This window comes from Cydia amplana, chromosome 14, assembly GCF_948474715.1.
Source record: "Cydia amplana chromosome 14, ilCydAmpl1.1, whole genome shotgun sequence".
NCBI lineage: Eukaryota > Metazoa > Arthropoda > Insecta > Lepidoptera > Tortricidae > Cydia > Cydia amplana.
The window spans coordinates 13,367,280-13,387,397 of NC_086082.1; the positions used below are offsets into that span (position 1 = coordinate 13,367,280).

A 20,118-nucleotide genomic window follows, 5' to 3' on the forward strand; every position below is an offset into this window, starting at 1 on the left:
TGAAAAAAGCATGCGCCATGAATAAAAATGTTTCAGTAATTGTAAATGTTTAATAATAATATTGTAACATTATAATCCTTAATTGCGTAGAACGAAGTGACGTGACTGGCAACAGCAGTGCCATCTATTATATTTAACTACAACTACTGAGCTGGTGTGCAGAGAAAACAAACGTTTCGGAAAAACTCCCAGAGATGGCGGAAATATCACTTTTCAGGACAAACGAGGAAAAGGGAAAATATTTGCTTTGAGAGGGGGTTAGAATTTCAGGATTCGCGATGCGTATTAAGTTGTGGGAAATCTAAATTATTGACGCAATATGCCACCTGAAACCAAATTAGATCAAAAGACGCCTCACATGTTATTAATAGACTCTACATAGTAAATTGGCTGGGTCAAATTGATAGTGAAATTTCTTTTCAGTTTCATTGATCCCGCCCGTTTGTGAAGGTCACCTTGAGCGCGAAAGCTCAAATGGGAACAAGTTCGGTAGAAGCGTCACACCACGGAGAAGCTCCGTGCATGACGCCGCACACGTATGGTTTACAGTTTGATATTTAACGTAAATACGCATATAAACTTTGTCAGAGTAGATTTCACCATGTGACTGAATGGTTGCGTTGCGCGTCGTGTCAATAATATACGCGGTACCGGTGTGGTGAATTAAAGTTACCTACAAGTACTTAATAAATTTGCGAACATTTATTGGACAGTTCATAAACTTTATTAATAGAAGTGAACATGGACGTGCCGGCAAAGGGAAATGTTTTGGGCAGTAAGTATTTCAGTTATGAAACTTACGAAATGTTATGTCAATGATGTTTTACCGGTGACTTATGAAATAAAACATTATGAATGGGAAGTTTCAATAAAACGTATTTAATTATGTTACTTTACATCGCTTTTTACATGATAATTAATATTTTAATTACCTATTTAACACCACTCGTGGTCACGGCGGGTAATAATAAACGAAATAGGTACCTAAGTACTTATTCATTACCTGCATATAGGTAGGTATCTGAAGTAATTGATAGAAAAGCCTGTCCTAATTGAATGCTAATTAGATTAGGGTCGGTACCGTTTAAAAAAACGTACTTTAATTTAGTGTTCTCCTATATTCCCGAGTAGTCGCGTGATGCAACTTGGATGCAACAGGTGATTATAATTTAATAAACTATGGTATTGGTATTATCCTAAGTATTATACCTACAATATGGTATATATTATACCTACAACGTGGATTTAGTGGACTCATTACTTCAAAAAACCCCGGCCAAGTGCGAGTCGGACTCGCGTTCCAAGGTTTCCGTACATTAAGTCCGACTCAACCTTGACTGCACATTTCTAATAGGTTTTCCTGTCATCTATAGGTAAAGAACTATTTTGATATGATGCTAATCGCCATACATTGTTTATACCCCTTTCTACTTTCTGCCTATAGCAGGCTTATAGTATAGTTTGGTATAGTCTAGATACACTTTCCAATTTTTTTATTATTCAGTACACACAGCGATGCGATAACAAACCGGTATAAATGCGAAGAGCTAATTTTGGCACCTAGGCATAGTAAGTAGGTATTGATAAGTTTACACAGTTAACAACGGTCATTGACATTATAGCTAATACGTATGGCATATAATTATACGGCATACATATGAAGTTTAATCACGAGTGAATTACTTGTAGGTAGCACGAAATATAAAATAAATTCTGCCAAGCAATATAAGCTGATCAAATAAAATGTAATTAAAAAGTTCTTGTAAATGAATTCTTAAAGTCTAACTGATACATGCGTGCAGACTAAACCAAAGCGAATAGGTACTTAGTTAGGTAAGGTAAGGTCCAGGAATGTCCTTGGCAGGTCTGGAGGTCATCTCTAGTTGTTCGCGAGGTCACAGGCGTTCAAGTACCTTAAGCCTGAGGGTCTACAGCATGTCTACAGTCGTAAAACGTTATCTGCCTCTGTTGCTCGAATTTGGAAGAGCCATAGAGAGGTTGATAACGATTTCCGTTTTTTGCGATTAGGTGTTCAAAATGATCCAGATCCAGGCGCGACTTTATTGTTAAGAGAATGAGCGTGTCAAGGTAATTTTGAACACCTCGCCCGCTTAGCAACTTCTGCTTCTGCTTATATTAATCGATTGCCAACTTGAAGCGAATACTTAGGAGTAGGACACTTAGGTAGTAAAGTAAGTACTTATAGATAGAGCAAAACCAAAACGCTCTTGGTCCTTGGACCATTGGTATGCAATGCAACTTTTGTTATTATTGCATTTAGGTAGGAAACCAAACGAAACAAAACCACCTAATCTGTTATCTCATTGGTATTCTCCATTGTTTATATTATGTCCATGACCGGCGTTTGTTTCACCAAATCGGGCTCAATGACCCGTAAGTGTTTAGAAGTGTGTGTGCGTGTGTGTTGACGACTGATTGCTGTTGGTACCTTCGAGCAACCGGCTTCCGACACGTCGGAAGGGAGGAGCCCTGAGGTAGTTTTGATAACGACAGTGCAATGCAAGAGCATTGCCATTCAAATTCTATATTCTAATCAACTCGCGCTAGTGCTTTTAGGTGCATTGATCGAGTGCACTGAACTGCATCTAAGTTGAAGGCTAGGCAGGATATAGGATTAATTAAATTAAATGCACTGTTAGTTCCAGTTGGTATCAACTTTGTAAAATGTCACGAATAATAATTTGTTTTAAGTAGGTAGGTACTGTACATTACGGCGTGCATTTCATGAGCTGCTGTCGGGACTTGGTTCACTTGGTAAATCCTTAATTAAATAGCTAGGTACTGCAAAACCTTTTGTGACCGCCAATATTTGATACCTGCCTAAGTGGGCCGATTTTTATTTTGGTGGATATAGATAAACTGTGTACCTAGACGAGGGTGAATCAGGTGAATATATAATAGATATACTGGTTATAATTACCTACCTACAGTCCTACATTTTGGAAGGAATACGTTGAATAAAATTATAGGGGTTATCTGGGAGTTGTAATAAGAAATGCAGATGTACTTAATTATAAGTAACGTGTATTCACACAATCACGACCGGGAGGCAACTAAGGGGCGAGCCATGCGTTGGACCGTAGGTGCGCGGAATGCTGACAACGCATACGAGTAAGCTGTCCCTATAAAAATATTTTGATTGAATCAATATTTTCTTCCCCAGGGGTAGTACCAGCGCGGTACATCCTCGCCATCCTCGGCTCCATCGCCATGGCCATCGTCTACGGGCTGAAAGTCAACTTATCCGTGGCCATGGTCGGCATGCTCAACTACACGGCCATCAAGTCGTTAGAGGGAGACGGCGGGGGCCACTCCGCTGCTGTCGACTCTGGCAACGATTGCGGAAGCAAGAGCGCTGGGAACGCCACCCATCAGGAAGTAAGTGTATTCAGACGACCCTGTATAAATGAGAAGGGACTGTCCGTGCCGATGATGGATATGAATAACCCATAAAGTTAACTTATCCGTGGCCATGGTCGGCATGCTCAACTTACACCGCCATGAAGACATTAGAGGGAGACGTGCACTCTAGCAACGCGCTGGGAATGCCACTTATCAGGAAGTAAGTTTGTCTATCATTCAGATGTAGGTACGTACTTTCAGACTGTGAAGAATACTCGTAAGATCTGTAGGGCGGGTATGCTGAGTTACACAGGGAGGCATACATCAAACATTGTGGTTAGCCACGGAGCTCGGAGAGGGAAAACTCTTGGACACGGTCTGTGCAAGACTATTATTAAATTATACAACGGGACTTAATCGCCACTAAGCCCACTTAACTTAAGCCAGTCTTCTCCGAGACCACGGGGACAACGCCGTCCTCGAAACGTCGGAGGTAAATCTTAAAACTTAGATACGCGATTAAGTCCCGTTGTATAATTTAATAATGTGTAAAAATCGTGAAAGTTTAAATCAGTGTTGTGCAAGACTATGTTAAAATTATAGGAGAGGAGGCTTTGCATTGACGTCTTTCAGCCAAAACTTCAATTGCACCGTATTTAATTTAGCAATTTATCAACAACATTCGAAATTGATTGGCGAATTGAGGCTAACTTCAGTGTAGTAAACATGCCACTGCGCCGATTGTTGCGTCTGCGTCAATTTTATTGTGCTGGCATTCAGTTTATAGCACCTTAATTGCGCTTGCACAGCTGGGCGGTTTTCAGATGTAGGTAGGCAATCTAATCTGATTGTACCCGATGTACCTAATTCGTACCTACATAATTATGTAAAATATGATTTAATACAAGTAGGTACCTAACCGTGTCAGGCCGCGTAGCCAAGATGCCAATCGCTTACGCTTCGTAGCGATCGAAACGCAACCGTCACTGTCGCACTAATATGGAAGAGTGATAGAGAGACACAAAGCGTTTCGTTGTCGAAGCGATAGCGATTGTAACCTTGGCTAAGCCGGCAGAGCATTGAATCTCTTAAAATTCAGACGTGTATATTTAGCAATTGGGAGTGGGACAGTCATAAACTTAAGAAGATTTACATGGGCCAATAATAATGAGAATTTTAAAAGCCTGCGAAAACCGGCTAAATCCGTATGTTAATTGAGTCTGCTGAAATACCTAATAAATCATTTTGGAATGAATCCAAGGAATTTTGTTTTCAAAGCGTGTTTAAGTTGAGGTGGATTTAAGATTTGTTAAAGGGTCATTAAGTTCCTAATTTATGTTGGACATATGTGTACGGATACGGACAGACAAATAGTGATAGCTATTTGGGTAAGGTGATGGACAGACGGACAAAATAAACTAAAAGGGTTCGAGCGATCTTTAAAAACTGTCCTCATATAAAATTCGCCATTACAACCCAATTCCTACATTCAGTGACTAGTTTTTTTTAATTTGGTGCCTTGAGAGTTGGGGCAAAGGTTACACAGGAGAAAAGGCTCCCAAAAGCAACTGCGAGGTTCTTTTACTTTGTTTAGACCTATTTATAGTCCCTAGAGTAAAAACGCCCTTTCCAGTGGAAAACAGATAGTACTCAGTTGGAAGTGGACGTTTGAAATACCTACTATGAAGATTTATTATTCATACCTATGTTGTTAAGAGTTGGCGAACAATAAGGTTATTTCGATCACCTACGTGAGACATAATGCGTCAAATTTCAATAAGATTCAATGAACACGAATGGTCCACCAATTAAGGTTGGTGTTATTGGTGTAACAGCGAATTGATGGTTTCAACCACAGAACATATTAAAGAGGTTAGAACGGCTATCGCGCGCAGTTAATATCGGAACCGGTGTCGCCGCTCGTTCCTCTCCACATTTCCACATTTCTCGCGCAACGGTAGTAAAAACTTGTGTGCCTGGTGAATGGATACGCCTCCTTTAGACAGATTTGATGTCTGATGGCTTCTTAATCTGAACGTTATTGTGGCGCAAAAGGCATGTTTACGTTTTTCGGTCAGCGCGGGCGAGTACTAGCATGCGAGCGTTTGCTCATAACCGGCGGCGACACGTACCCTGCTCGCATCGCCATTCTACTTGTTCTGTGGTTTCAACGCTCTCTAACGGTATAAAGGTCATTTAAATAACGAAAATAGCTACTTTCACTACAAGGCATTGATCGATTTTAAAACTCCTTTGATGGCCGGCTACTCTGACTTCCACTGATGAGCAGCTGAGCTGACACGTTCCCGGATCTAAATAGAAGTACATCGGTAGACACTAGCAAAATGACAAAAGAAAACGGGCTCTCCTAATTTATACCCTTTTGCGGGGCTATCCCCCGCCTCACCTGACCTGATCTAATTGGCAACATATCTTTTATGTATCCAAGTCAAAATGTTGGGTCAATTTCGGGGAAAACATGACACAAATGTCCTGATTTCACTTACTGAAGAAGAATAAGAATTTAATTTGTTTTTAGTAAACTTTGTCAATGCCAATCCTTTTACTTACATCCATGTTCCAGATCGACGGTCCATTCACGTGGGGAAGCACGACGCAAGGCATCGTGATGAGTTCTTACTTTTGGGGGTACTTCATCTCGCAGATTCCTGGTGAGTTACCATATTGTTTTTTTTAAACTCGTTTTTATTTCCCTGGTGCTAAAATGATGGAGATCTAAGGTAGTCATTGGAACTGTGCTTAAGTGCTTTCACGCAAATTTCGGCGACTTGCCCGGAAAACGTGTTAAATTTATTAAATTTCCAGGGGCGCGGATAGCGGAGCTGTTCTCAGCCAAGTGGGTGATGTTCTTCAGTGTCACCATCAACGTCGTATGCACGTTACTTACACCCGTGATGGCTGAATGGGCCGCCGCGGCCGCCGTGGTCATGAGAATCGGCGAGGGGATTGGCGGGGTATGCATTGCCGTTTCGTAACCTAATCAGAAATTTATTTGCTTAAAACACGGTCAGTACAAAGGTATACAGAGGTATTAAGTTCCACATGCTTTGTCAGTAGAGACATGCAAATATTCACACTTATTCTAAACTAATAATTACTATCCTAAACTAGTAGTTGAGTAAACAGTTGTGAGGTCGTGTGTTAACAATTAGGCCACATAAGAAAGTTCAAAGTCAACCAGTTGGCAATGGAGCGAGCTATGTTCAGGAGTTCCTCTGCAAAATCGCAGTAGAAACTAGGAGAACGGCATGAGAAAAAACGGGTCGTTGACAGCATAGTTCAAAAGAGTTGCCAGAATTATGTGGCAGTCAGCCACAACAAGGCCGGTTGTTGTGGATTTCCAGCAGTGATTTGAGTTTGAGTTTTGATCATATTTCGGTTGATATGAATGTGAATTCGGTGATGTGGGTTACCAGCATCGTCCATTTTCCAGGGCGTCACATTTCCCGCCATGCACGTATTGCTGTCAAAATGGGCGCCGCCGGCCGAGCGGAGTGTCATGGCGGCCCTGGTGTACGCGGGCACGTCGCTCGGCACCGTCATTTCCATGCTGCTGGCAGGCATACTCACAGCTCAGCTGGGTAAGACCTTTTAATTTAATCCTTATGTTATTTTTAAATACGGCAGTCTGGAAAAGGTCACAGAATTTAATGCCACTAACTCCATGAACTCTGCTTCGGTGATAGATATTGCTACACTATGATTGGTTGGGTAAACTTAGGTAGACCTCAATGTGGTGCTGTATAATGTTAAATGAGAGCAGATTAGCAAGTCTGCCGATTGACATAATAATTCATGGACAGTAAAGCCACAAGTTCCTATTTTTATTACTTACAAATCCAAATTTCAATTTACGTTAAGATTGCTCTTGAGCACATTGTTGGCCGAGATCATTGTCGAAATGATCGCCGAAAACAAGTTATCATCTCGTATGTATTTATTGTATTAGGATCATGACCGAGATCTAGTTCCCAGTAACTTAGATCAAAACAAAGAATAAATTTTAAAGAAATATCTTTACACATTGACATTGATTTATTTTTCATTGTTCCTTCAGGTTGGGAGAGTGTATTCTATGTGATGGGAGGACTGGCAGCGATCTGGTGCTTGCTGTGGGTGGTACTGATCCAAGACTCTCCACAGCAGCAGCCTCTCATCAGCGCCGAGGAGCGGAACATGATCGTTTCGTCTTTAGGAGGGAAGAGTGATGACCACGGCCATAAGGTATTCATCATAGGGGACGAGGAGGGGAAGGGTCTTCCCGACCCGAATTCGTTAATGATTCTCGCATCCTTATTCCTAAGTTAGCCAGTTGCGCTCTAACGTCTCAAACCATCCGACTTTTACACCACTTATAACAAAACGACGAAATGATTGACGTCACGGACATGTAGTCCCTTACAGCTGTTAAGACAAATTTCGGGAACATATTACCATAAGCACCCCTACCACAGACGGTTTAGTACAGTCAGCGTCAAATACTTTATAGCAGTCAAAGTGGCCAAATAGTTCGGTACACCATACTAAATATAATTATGGTGTACCGAACTATTTGGCTACTTTGGTTGCTACAAAGTATTTGACGCTGACTGTACGACTACAGAGCCTTACTATTTTGACCCCCCTGCCCTGATAAAAAGTGATGATACGTTTAATGGAGAAAACTTGGGAGAGCTTGATATTTTCCGACCAAATCTGAATAAAATCAACCAAGCGACAATCATTTATAGAGGACAGCAATCTATCTTTCACTCGCGCCTATAATCCCGATAGATTGATACACGATTGTCATCTTGTAGCTGCGGCTTCAGACTGTCTAGCATGAGTTGCCTTCTCGCGCAAGAGTCCATACTTGAAGACGCGATCGAGAACGCAACTCATGCTAGCAGGTTAGGAGAAGAGTATACCCTTAAAAAAGGTGTGGTAGCATTAAGCGTTGTTTTTTCCGTAGAACCTGCCAGTACCATGGCGCGCGGTGCTGACGTCACCCCCATTCCTGGCCATCCTGGTGGCGCACGCGTGCTCCAACTGGGGCTGGTACATGCTGCTCATCGAGCTGCCCATGTACATGAAGCAAGTGCTCAAGTTCGAGATGACTGAGGTCAGTCCACACCAGGGATGTTGCGAACATCCGCATCCGCATCCGCAACCGCGGAACTTCCGCATTATTTTCAACATCCGCATCTGCATCCGCATCCGCATAAAATCGATGCGGAGCTTATGCGGATGCGGATGTCGAACAAGTCTGTACAGGAACGTCTTAGCGGCGGCGTAAGTGCTAGGTAATTTCGTCATTACCTATAACGAAATCGTCTAGATCCAGAAAAGTTGGCCAATTTACTGTTTATTAAATATAACGCACCTATATTCTTGCTTAAATACTAAACGTTTCGTTTTTTTTTTAATAAAAAAATACTAGAAATGTAATATTTGACGTTTTCTAAGTACCTAATCTTGACATCCGCATCCGCATCCGCATCCGCGGACGTGAGCCTTTAAATATCCGCATCCGCATCCGCGGATGTCAAAAAATCTGCATCCGCAACATCCCTGGTCCACACATCAATAGAATTCTTAAAACTGTTAGATTAGAGTCGACCCACGTTAAGTTTTCATGTCAAGTGTTACGTCAATTACATACCAACTTTATGGCGCTCCTAAGGGATATGTATATCTATTGTCAGATTGTCACAGTTTATTAATTAGTGCTCCGTCTATTACCCTGATCTTTATTCTGTGTTTATATAATGTCGCGAGTGTTAACTTCATAATGTTTACAGAATGCCGTCACCACCGCTATGCCATTCCTGACCCTTTGGTTCTTCAGCATGGGGCTCAGCAAGACCCTGGATTGGCTGCGGGGACGCGGCAACATCACCACGACTACCGCTAGGAAGATTGGCACTTTGTTTGGTACGTATCTAGATCTTCCCGGGTACTAAAAACTTCCCTAGCAGATATAGTGGACCACCGCAGACGAGTATCTTGCCCATTATGCTACTAAGTAACGTTTTCTATATCTGTCACTTAAGGTTGTCCAAAAGAATGCAATTTATAAGATTCTAAGCCAGTACCTAACCCAATTTATTATCGAGAAGCCCATCCTACCGTCCAAAATTATAGCTAGGGAAATTTGAATCTACTTGCATTTTTAATTGGGTTGAATTTCATTTATTCGAAAAAAATTTATGCTAATTACTTTGTTTTTATGAAAGTTGAAATTTCATTGAAACAGTGTAGGTATACCTACATGGGGCGGCACGAGGAAAACGCTCAGTGCTTTATAGTGCGGTTATCCGCGAAAATCGAAGTTTGTAAATTGCGGGCATCTTTCTCTGTCACTCTAATTACGCCTTCATTGGTAAAAGAGAAAGATCCCCGAAATTTGCGAATGCCGGCTTTCACGGTAGACCCTCAGTCATTACGATTTAAGCTACCTACATGTTACGTATCAGTTAACATAAAACAAATGGGAGGAACATTAAATAACCTGCTGTGTACTATATTCTGCTCATATATTTTGAAAATGTTTTTACATACATAATTATCCTGGACGAAAGTTTTTCAGTGTTTATACCTAGGCCAAATCCGCTTGAAGCACGCATATATATGTTGACGTTGACACCTTGGCAGATGCACTATTTGGAGTTTGGGGTTTTATTCACTCCACACATTAAGGCGCTAAAACACATAAACATAATGGTGTTATATCTTCCTCTTGTTAGTTGGCAAGGAGATCGGGCATTACATTTAAAGATAATATTATTACAATATTTCGGCAGAACATACGTATTTATCTACAGCTTTATCCTTGACATAGGTTTACAATCATCAGTCGGCATATAGATCCAAATTGTGTTTTACAAGGAGTTGGAAGTAATGTCCGCAAGTTACAATTACCTAACAATTGTTCTGGAAGGCTGTTCATTTAAATGTAAAGCTCCTTTTAGGCCCTAGCTTTAACACTATAGCATTCAAAATTAATACCTAATTAAGTCGTTATAAATTTATGTACGTACCCAAGTTAATAGGTAAATAAAAGTGGCATTTTAATAACCTTTTCCTCCTTTGCCAACACCTTTTGATAGTTGTTTATATCCTGAAAGGTTCCACAATCACTGTCATTTAAATTAAAGTCAATTTTTTTATTCGGTAGACTAAAATGACATTTCATAGTATGGAATGACAGATGATGTTCATACTATGAAATGTCATTTTAGTCTACCGAATAAAAAAATAGACTTTAAATATCATTTATTATCAAGCAACTATTAAGGCTCATAGACATTTAATAATAAAAATCTTACAAACTGAACATTATTTCGGCGAAATACTTTTCTGTTGTGTCGCATGTTCCCTGTTCCTGTGTAGGATTCGGAAAATTCCCACGGACGGACGAATTTTAAGTTTTAACTCGCGTGCAAATACCTACCATACCCACATATTTAGCTATAGTGTGAAATCTAAATATTTACTTAGAAAAGAATAGACAATGTCCTCACTTAAGACTGAAATTTAAGTACTTACATGCAATGCATCAGTAAAACTTGAACCAGACCATAGAGAAAAAAATACATAGAGTGCTCACTCCATACATCAGTTTTAGTACCAAAAAGACTATTAGCATCTAGCATCGAGTAGCGGAACTATCAGTACTGCTACTTGACAATAGATGTCGCCACCGACCGGAAAGTCTTATGCTGTTGAGATAAGACTTTCCGGTCGGTGCTACGAGGGGCGTTCAAAATATTCTCGGTATTGATATCTTACGACCTCTTCTAAAATTTCTTTCGTTACTGGCCGCTAAGGTTTATTCATTGACATTAAAAAAAAGTATAATTCGAACCGAGATAGTCTTTTGTTTTTCTGCAATTGCTGAACAAACATGAACATCATGTGCGAATTGACAATGTTAACTAAATTAGAACATCGATGCGTGATAAAATTCTTGACAAAACAGGGTAAAAATCAAAAAACCATAAAAGAGGAAATGGATTGTGTTTACCGTGAGTCTGCTCCTTCTTTATCTACCATTCAAAAGTGGTCAAGCGAGTTTAAACGCGGAAGGGAGAGTATTGAAGATGACCCTAGACCTGGCCGGCCTGTAGTAGCTACTTCACAAGAAAATATTGATAAAGTGGAAAAACTTATATTGGAAGATGGTCGAGTGAAGGTAAAATCTATAGCACAAGTAACCAATCTCTCTATTGGTACCGTACATGATATTATACATGACCATCTTAATATGTCAAAAGTAAGTGCAAGATGGGTTCCGCGAATGCTGACTCGGCTTCAAAAAGACATGCGTGTAGCTTGTTGTTCCGATTTTATTGACCTGTGCGGTGAAAATCCTGATGAGGTGCTGCAAAGAATAGTTACTGGAGATGAAACCTGGGTTCATCATTATGACCCAGAGAGTAAACAAGAGTCCATGCAGTGGCACATTAAGGTTTCAGCTCATCCCAAGAAGTTCAAGGTCATCCCTTCAGCTGGCAAGGTCATGGCCACGATATTTTGGGATTGTGAAGGAGTATTACTAATCGATTATAAAGAAAAAGGTGTAAATATCACAGGACAGTACTACGCTAACATTCTACGTCAATTAAAGGATGTAATTAGAGAAAAGAGGCGAGGAAAGTTAACCAAAGGTATTCTGCTTCTGCATGACAACGCCCCCGTCCATACTGCTCATATTGCCAAGGCAGCTATTGTTGAATGTGGGTTTAAAACTGTTACTCACCCACCGTATAGTCCGGACTTAGCCCCCAGCGACTTCTTTTTGCTCCCCGATCTTAAAAAGGATCTGCGTGGAAATAAATTTTCTGACGATGAAGCATTGAAGGCGGCAGTGGAGGAGCATTTTTACACGAAAGATAAAAAATATTTTTACGAGGGATTAAAAAAAATAATTGATCGATCTTTTAAGTGTATGAACATAGGGGGGGAGTATATTGAAAAATAAAAATATCAAACTTTTCGTACTTGTTTGTTTTCATTCTCATACCGAGAATATTTTGAACACCCCTCGTACATCTATGGTCAAGTAGCAGTACTGATAGTTCCGCTACTCGATGCTAGATGTTGACACTGAAATTAATAGTCTGAAGTGATGTATGGAGTGAGCACTCTATGTATTTTTTTCTCTATGACCAGACAAAGTCATGCTAGTTGAGTATAACTTTCCACATTATAATTTATGGCTCCTCTACACGATGGGCCAACGCCGGCCACTCCAAGGGACGCAGCCATACGGTAGAATGATATAGCAATATCACTTGCTCCCTCTAACGCATAAATGCGTCCCTTGGAGTGGCCGGCGTTGGCCCATCGTGTAGAGGAGCCATTACATTATTTATGGCTTTGGTAATACGTAAGGTACACATTAGGTATGTAAGTCCCAAAATTAATCGATAAATTTGCATTTTTTAATTACCTTTTCCTCCTTTGAAATATTTTCTAAATTTGCCAGATTTCAAAAGGCTTGCAGCTTTCGCTTGTAAATCTGAAAGTTTCCGCAATAACTGTCTTTTAACTTCCGTGCAAATTAGGTACCAATGGTACCATATCAGGGATGTTGCGGATGCCGATTTTTTGACATCCGCGGATGCGGATTTTTAAAGGCTCACATTAGCGGATGCGGATGTCAAGATAGGTACATAAAAAACGTCAAATATTCCATTTTAGTAATTTTTATTTCAAAAAACCGGCCAAGTGCGAGTCGGACTCGCGTTCCAAGGGTTCCGTACATTAAGTCCCACTCACGCTTGACTGCTCATTTCTATATAGGTTTTTTGGCTAATGAATAAATTACCTAGCAGTCTAGCACTTACGCCGATGATAAGACGTTCCTGTACCGATCTGTTCCGCATCCGCATCCGCAACCGCGGAACTTCCGCATTATTTTCAACATCCGCATAAAATCGATGCGGAGTTTAATGCGGATGCGGATGTGGAACAGGTCAGTACATAACAGGAACGTCTTAGCATCGGCGTAAGGTAAGTGCTAGACTGCTAGGTAATTTAGTCATTAACCAAAAACAACTATTAGAAATGAGCAGTCAAGCGTGAGTGGGACTTAATGTACGGAACCCTTGGAACGCGAGTCCGACTCGCACTTGGCCGGTTTTTTGAAATAAAAATCACTAAAATGTAATATTACAATATTAGACGTTTTTTATGTACCTATCTTGACATCCGCTTCCGCGGATGTGAGCGTTTACAAATCCGCATGTCAAAAAATCGGCATCCGCAACATCCCTGCCCTGTACCATATACCCACATGTTTTAAAGCGAAACCGAAATATTGAACTAAGAATAGAGTATAATAAAATATCATCACTCAAGACAGGCAGGTATTATAAGTAGGTACCTAAGTATCTAATAGCCAGCTACGTAATTATTTACTAAAGCAAAGCATAGTATGATAAAACTAGAACTAGGCAAGGCATGCTGGTTAATAGTAAAACTTTCCAAATTATTATGATTATTTCCGTGGATGATGATGATAATTATCGATAAAAACTATCCTATGTCCTTCCCCGGGCTTAGGGATCATCCATTAATTACGTCACACCAATTTCTAGGTTTTTTTACCCCTCCCCCCCCTTCCTTGTCACACTTGGTCACATTTTGCAAACCCCTCCCCCCCCTGGTGTGACGTCACATTTTAGGCAATTTTGTTTTCAACGAAATCGACAGTATTAACTCGGCATTATTTTTTAATAAAAAAATATTTATGATATATAAATATTAGTAATTTTATAACACAACGACAGTTACATCCAAAATCTCATTATTTAACTGTACAGCGAATAAAAAAATATAAATTAATTTTCGGTTACTGATGAAGTTAAAGTGACATCACAATGTTTGTGACTCTCCCCTCCCCCATGTCACAACATGTCACATTTTCATGACCCCCTCCCTCCCCCTAAACGTGTGACGTAATTAATGGATGGCCCCTTAAAACTATATCTGTTCCCAATTTTATCTAAATCGCTTCAGCGGTTTAAACAGCGCGCTTTTAGGTAAAACTGGGAGTCGTGAATAGGTGAAAGACAGACAGACAAACAAAGTTACTGTCGCACTTGATTTATATTAGGTAAGGATCTCTGTTTCCCAAATAGTTTTGTCATAATGTACCTATTGTTTGCCCGCATTTTCGTTAGTCATAATTTATTTGGTTCAGAAACGCATCACTTTTCAGGATTGCCATAAAACAAACCAAACCTAACCTAACCCATCTATGCAGATATCGATATAAGTAAATGGTTTCAGTTTTATGACTAATGATAATATGATAAGCAATACGTACATTACGACTTACAACTTTATGGGAAACAACGGGACCCCAATAGGTATATAGATATATGTACACGTACCAAAGTTAATCGATAAAGATAAATTTTAATTACCTTTTCCTTTTTTGCCAAATTTTCCTGATGCCGCAAGTTTTTTATATTGTGCTGCAGCTTTGGAGGGGTCAAATTTAAAATCTGAAAGGTTCCGTAATCACTGTATTTGATTTTGCGCCAAATATTTAGCCACATAATGTTGAGCGAATGTAATATTGGACTTAGAATTAAATAGACAGTCATCACTTAAGGCCCGGCGCCCACTATCGACATGGCACGGCAAGGGATCCTTCGGCAATTGGCATATTGCCTGCAAGCATGCCGAGGTGTGCTTGAGAATGACGAGGCATATATCCCTCGGGCATATGTACCATGGTGTCTTAACAATGCCTAGGCGTTCTTAGTATTTCTGGACACCTTGATATGCCTGAGAACGCCTGAGGGATGCTTTAAGCATTTCCAAGCATATCTGGGTATGTCTTAGGAAGCCTCGGTAATATGCCACAGCAGCCCTTGCCGTGACATGCCGATAGTGGGCACAGGGCCTAAGACAATGCAGGTATTTATAAGTACCTACAGTCACCTGCAATATGCTACACAGCGAAAGCCGCAAATTTAAATATCTGACACGATCTTATTTGTAGAGCCATATAAAGAGCGTGTAACATATTTTTGCGGCCTTCGAAGAGTAACATATTATTGCAGGTGACTGTACATATTACGATGCGAAGACGATAGCACTTACAGTAATAAAATATACTAATCTATGGATACCACATCAACTAATAAAAAACACATTGTAAATCCACATGTTCATCGATAAGGGCTCAATTAGACGATGCGAGAACTCGCATGCGAGTTTCATTACATTGCGGGTTTTGATCGGTCGGTTGAATTAGACGTAACCAACAGTCCGCAATGTAACTGAAATCGCATGCGAGTTCGCGCGCTGTCTAAATCAGCCTTAAGGTTGCATTTTAATTACTTACCTTTTCCTAATTTGCTTTTGGCAAGTTCGTAAAGTTTTTTATATTTTCCAACATCGGAGGCGCTATAAGCTTTCTTAGAATACCCTGACGACTTGCTTGCATCGGCTGAACCCGCTTGTGTATCTGAAAACCGAGTCAACTTTACATTGCACAGCTCTTAGTATAAAATTCGGTCACGATCCTAATTAAGTGTTTAATAAATAATTAAGCTATTATTTAACGCACAATGTATGTATTTATGTATCTTCGGGTCAGATCTTGCAAGCTAGATTAGACCCACTTCCCATTATTCGATTGAGCTGAAACTTCAGATCACTATACATAGTATAAAAGAAAGTCGCTTCTCACTGTCTGTCTGTATGTATGCTTAGATCTTTAAAAATACGCAACGGATTTTGATGCGGTTTATTTAATAGAAAGAGTGATTCAAGACTTTCAACAATGTATAATTTGTTAACCCGTGCGAAGCCGGGTCAGTTTGCTAGTACATAATATATGTAAAGTGGGGGACAATGCAATATGGTACCATCGAGCTGATCTGATGATGGACACAGAAGGTGGCCATAGGATAGGAACTCTTCGATAAAACAACGAAACCTAATTGTATTTGGCTTGTTAGAATTGTCTCGATGAGGATTAGTTGCCGGTTGAAAGAAAAGTACAGTCAGCGATAAAAGCTTGTATTAAAAATGAAATACATATTTGTCAAAAAAACGAATTAAAAAAGTAATACTTACCATCAACTAGAACTAGGCAAGCCATACTGGCTAAAAGTAAAAGCTTCCACATTGTAACTTCTTGTTAGACAGTGCATTATTTTTTGGGCCACGTCTCTTTTATATCCATTTTATAATATGACTTCGTGCCGTAGTTTTAAAAACGTTTTATTGTTAGATTAATTACTCTCCAATTTCGTGACAATCTAGTAGTTATATATTCCAGTAAGTCGTTAGAATAAATAATTTCGTCCGTTATCTATACACGTTTTAGTAAAATAGGTTTAATAATGCTAACACTGGTGTAATGTAACACATAACCTTCAATTTTATTAGCTCACCATAATTTAAGACAAACACTTATAGCCGGAGAGCTAGCCACGGCAATAGGTATGCAATTTATAGAGCAACGAAATCCCTCTAGTTAGTATGCCATACTATCATTATTAATTAATCCGGGCGCCTGGCAGCTGTCTAGCGGTGGGTGTGGGAGTAGATGGGCAACAAAGTGGTTGTAAAATCAATTGAAGGTGTGCAATTTATAGAGCTCTGTGTTTGGTGTGATATAATAGCTAATTATGTATTTAATTCAAATATAACAATGCCAGGCGTTTTATTTGGGGGAAAAGTAGTGCCAGGTGATAAAAATCGATAAAAATACACAATTACTTGTGCGCCTGTAGGAAGATCACGAGCAAATTGCACCTGACTCACAATCTATGCGTAAAGCAATTGTGAGTAATTCCTGCAGGCGCACAAAGTGATTGTGTATTTTCATCACCTGGCACTACTTACGTGGCTAGCTCTTAGACCATTATTATTTCAATCTTCTTGTTCTCAGCTTCTGTGGTCCCAGCGATCTGCCTGTTGGCGGTCTGCTACATCGGCTGCAACCGCGCTGCGGCCGTGGCCCTCATGGCGATCGGAGTGACTTGCGTCGGCGGCATGTTCTGCGGGTTCCTGTCCAACCACATCGATATAGCGCCTAACTTCGCAGGTACCTACTTAAGCCAAGGCATAAGTTGTCTCCATAAACTTAAGCGTTTGCAACTATCCTGCAAAAAGACGACAATTCCAACCTTTCGTTAATAATAAGTTATGCTTCGACAAATTTGCTTAGGCGGGATATCGAGCTTGATTATAGGCAGGGACACACTTTATCCCAGGAACCCTGAAAGTTGTATGCTTAGAAACATACTTGTCATGCGTTGCGTTGCGTATGACAAGTATGTTTCTAAGCATACAAATTTTAGGGTGCAGATGTCATAATGCATTGCATACGTTGCGTACGTGGGATAAGTGTGTCCCGAGCTTAAAAGGTGGTTGGGTAAAACGCACCTCAGGCCTACATATAACCGCGAATTTATCTATTTGCCTCTCTATCGCTTAAATATGTAAGAGCGATAGAGCACTGACATTTGCATCATTTGAAAATAAGAAAACGAGGGTAGTTTCTCGCCTAACCTGCCGCCCGCGCCGAAGAATCGGATCACCAACGCGTGCTCCCGTTGGAGCTCAACGTGTCGAGCAATCGTCGACTTAAAATACGTGAGTGACCCCGTTTAATATATTACTATGACTTTATCTATTTTTTTCAGGAACCTTAATGGCGATCACGAACACTGTAGCCACGATTCCTGGCATCGTCGTCCCCATTTTCGTCGGAGAAATAACCAAAGGCAATGTAAGTACATATAATATATTTAACTTACAAAATACTGGACGGAACCTTTGACTCTCTTTTTGTATTATTTCCTAGTAGTTATTATTAGTAGTTATTATTGAGCGTCGAGGAGACTCTAACTCACGAGTGTCACGACTATGATTTATTGCAATTGCACGCTGGCAAACATTTTCCTCGATATTTCCTTCCCGAAGTGAATCAGAAAATATTTTCGTCGTAAAAACGAAATAAGGTATTTGTAAACAGGACATTTGACTTGATTCATGGCTGAAAAAATATCCTTCTGCGTCAAACCAATGAATACCTCAAGAAATTTTGTTTAGTAATGGTTAAAAATAATTTACCTTTATGGTTTCCTTGGGAATTACGTAGCTTGCTCCTAGGTGTTGGCGGTGTTGTTGTTTATAAATAGATGGGTACATATATTTTAAATGTGACAGAACGTAAAAGCCTCTTTTTCCTTCTAGGATCCTTGAGCAATCTTATTCCTGTGATAAAAATGAAGATGTGATATAATTAACTTTGACTGACAATATTGGATAATTGACACTTTAGGTACTTAGTTCTCCAGACGCTTCGAACGGTACGTTACGTGGTCACAGGAATCCGTACTTAGTGTTGATGTTCTTGATTATTTTACGCTAGGATTATCACAAAAACTATAGCACACCGCATACTTAGGTACGACATCGAGGTCGATGTTTTTTCACTCACATATTTTGCTGTTAACTGCATTCTACGAACGCGAAATTCTCTGCACTCATAACTTTATTGAAATTCCGATGCTTACCTGTTATTTTCTATCGATGATCATATTTTTTGCAAAGGTATGGAGGGCCGGATCTAGGGTAGAGCGAGTGGAGCGGCCGCTCTAGGCGCCAAATGGTAGAGGGGCGCCAAAATGGCAAATACTGTAAAAACAAACATCTTGAAAAAACGGACTTGTAACTACGGAACCTAATACTGAGCATGGAGCACCAAAACTTAATCTCGCTCTACCCTGATCGAGTACTCGGGCCGGCGCTGGCCGTATGGTGACATATTTATCATTAATTTCCAGAAAACCATAACCGCCTGGCGCGTGATATTCTTCGTGACCATAGCCCTATACGTGCTGGAGATCCTGGCGTACATGATCTTTGGCTCGGGCGAAGAGCAGTCATGGAACAGAGTGGCGCAGGAAGAGCCCGCGGAAAACAAGCCGCTCAACAATGATACGGAGAAAACACACGTGTAAAACAAAAAAAAAGGATATTCTGGTGCCGCATTGTTTGAGTTGGTTTTACGTGAGCTAATCTGGGGTAAATCACAGAAGCCCTTTCTATTTCTGTTGCCAAAATTGCTTCACTCTCTAATCGTTACATGTGATTTGCGCATAGAGTTAGAGTGAGACAGGGTTATTCATCCACGCTTTCACGTGTATAGCTAGATTGAGAGTTGAGACAGATACATATTTAAAAAACTTCAAGTTCTTATCATTATGATTGCGGCTTTAAGATCATTAGGTCATTACTATATGGTCTACATATGTAGCAGCCCTTGTTCTCAACGGTGGCAAAGTGGCAAAAAAAAAAGATTATTCTGGTGCCGCATTGTTTGAGTTGGTTTTACGTGAGCTAATCAGGGGTAAATCCCAGACGCGCTTTCTATTTCTACTGTCAACATTGCGTTCAATATTCAGCGTCTTATTCTTTGTGTGGTTTTTCGGTACGGAGGTAACCAATTAATTTCAATCTTTATACGAATTTATATTATTAGCTGTTGGCTGCAGCTGGCTACTGTTTGTGGGGTTCCGTACCCGAATGGATTTTAAATTTTTCTCTAAAATAAGTAAATAAACATTGGTCGGTGTGGTTGAAGGAAAATCGGCCAAAGCATTTAAATTTGAACTTTTTTGTATAGGTAGTCAATTGGGATTAATTTCGTTTGCTTAAGAAAGCAACAAAACTAAATAAATGCTATTTTATATTTGGTTTATGAAGCGTTCTAAA

General features: G+C 40.1%; 1 protein-coding gene across 1 annotated transcript; it reads left to right on the forward strand.

Annotated features, from left to right (window-relative positions):
* The first annotated feature begins 703 nt into the window (after nucleotides 1-703).
* LOC134654239 (sialin) lies at nucleotides 704-19,364 on the forward strand. Its single transcript, XM_063509708.1, has 11 exons — nucleotides 704-775; nucleotides 3,185-3,399; nucleotides 5,948-6,035; nucleotides 6,190-6,338; nucleotides 6,818-6,965; nucleotides 7,442-7,608; nucleotides 8,336-8,485; nucleotides 9,165-9,297; nucleotides 17,285-17,440; nucleotides 18,042-18,127; nucleotides 19,188-19,364. Exons 1-11 carry the CDS (start codon nucleotides 742-744, stop codon nucleotides 19,362-19,364), a joined length of 1,503 nt encoding a protein of 500 aa, XP_063365778.1. The 5' UTR covers nucleotides 704-741.
* The last annotated feature ends 754 nt before the right edge of the window (nucleotides 19,365-20,118 follow it).

Excerpts from the sequence above, each read along its gene's own strand:
- LOC134654239 (XM_063509708.1), top strand. The coding sequence starts at position 742 with ATGGACGTGCCGGCAAAGGGAAATGTTTTGGGCA. Across the intron at positions 3,400-5,947 it reads GGAACGCCACCCATCAGGAA|ATCGACGGTCCATTCACGTG; the intron begins GTAAGTGTATTC and ends TCCATGTTCCAG. Across the intron at positions 6,339-6,817 it reads TCGGCGAGGGGATTGGCGGG|GGCGTCACATTTCCCGCCAT; the intron begins GTATGCATTGCC and ends TCCATTTTCCAG.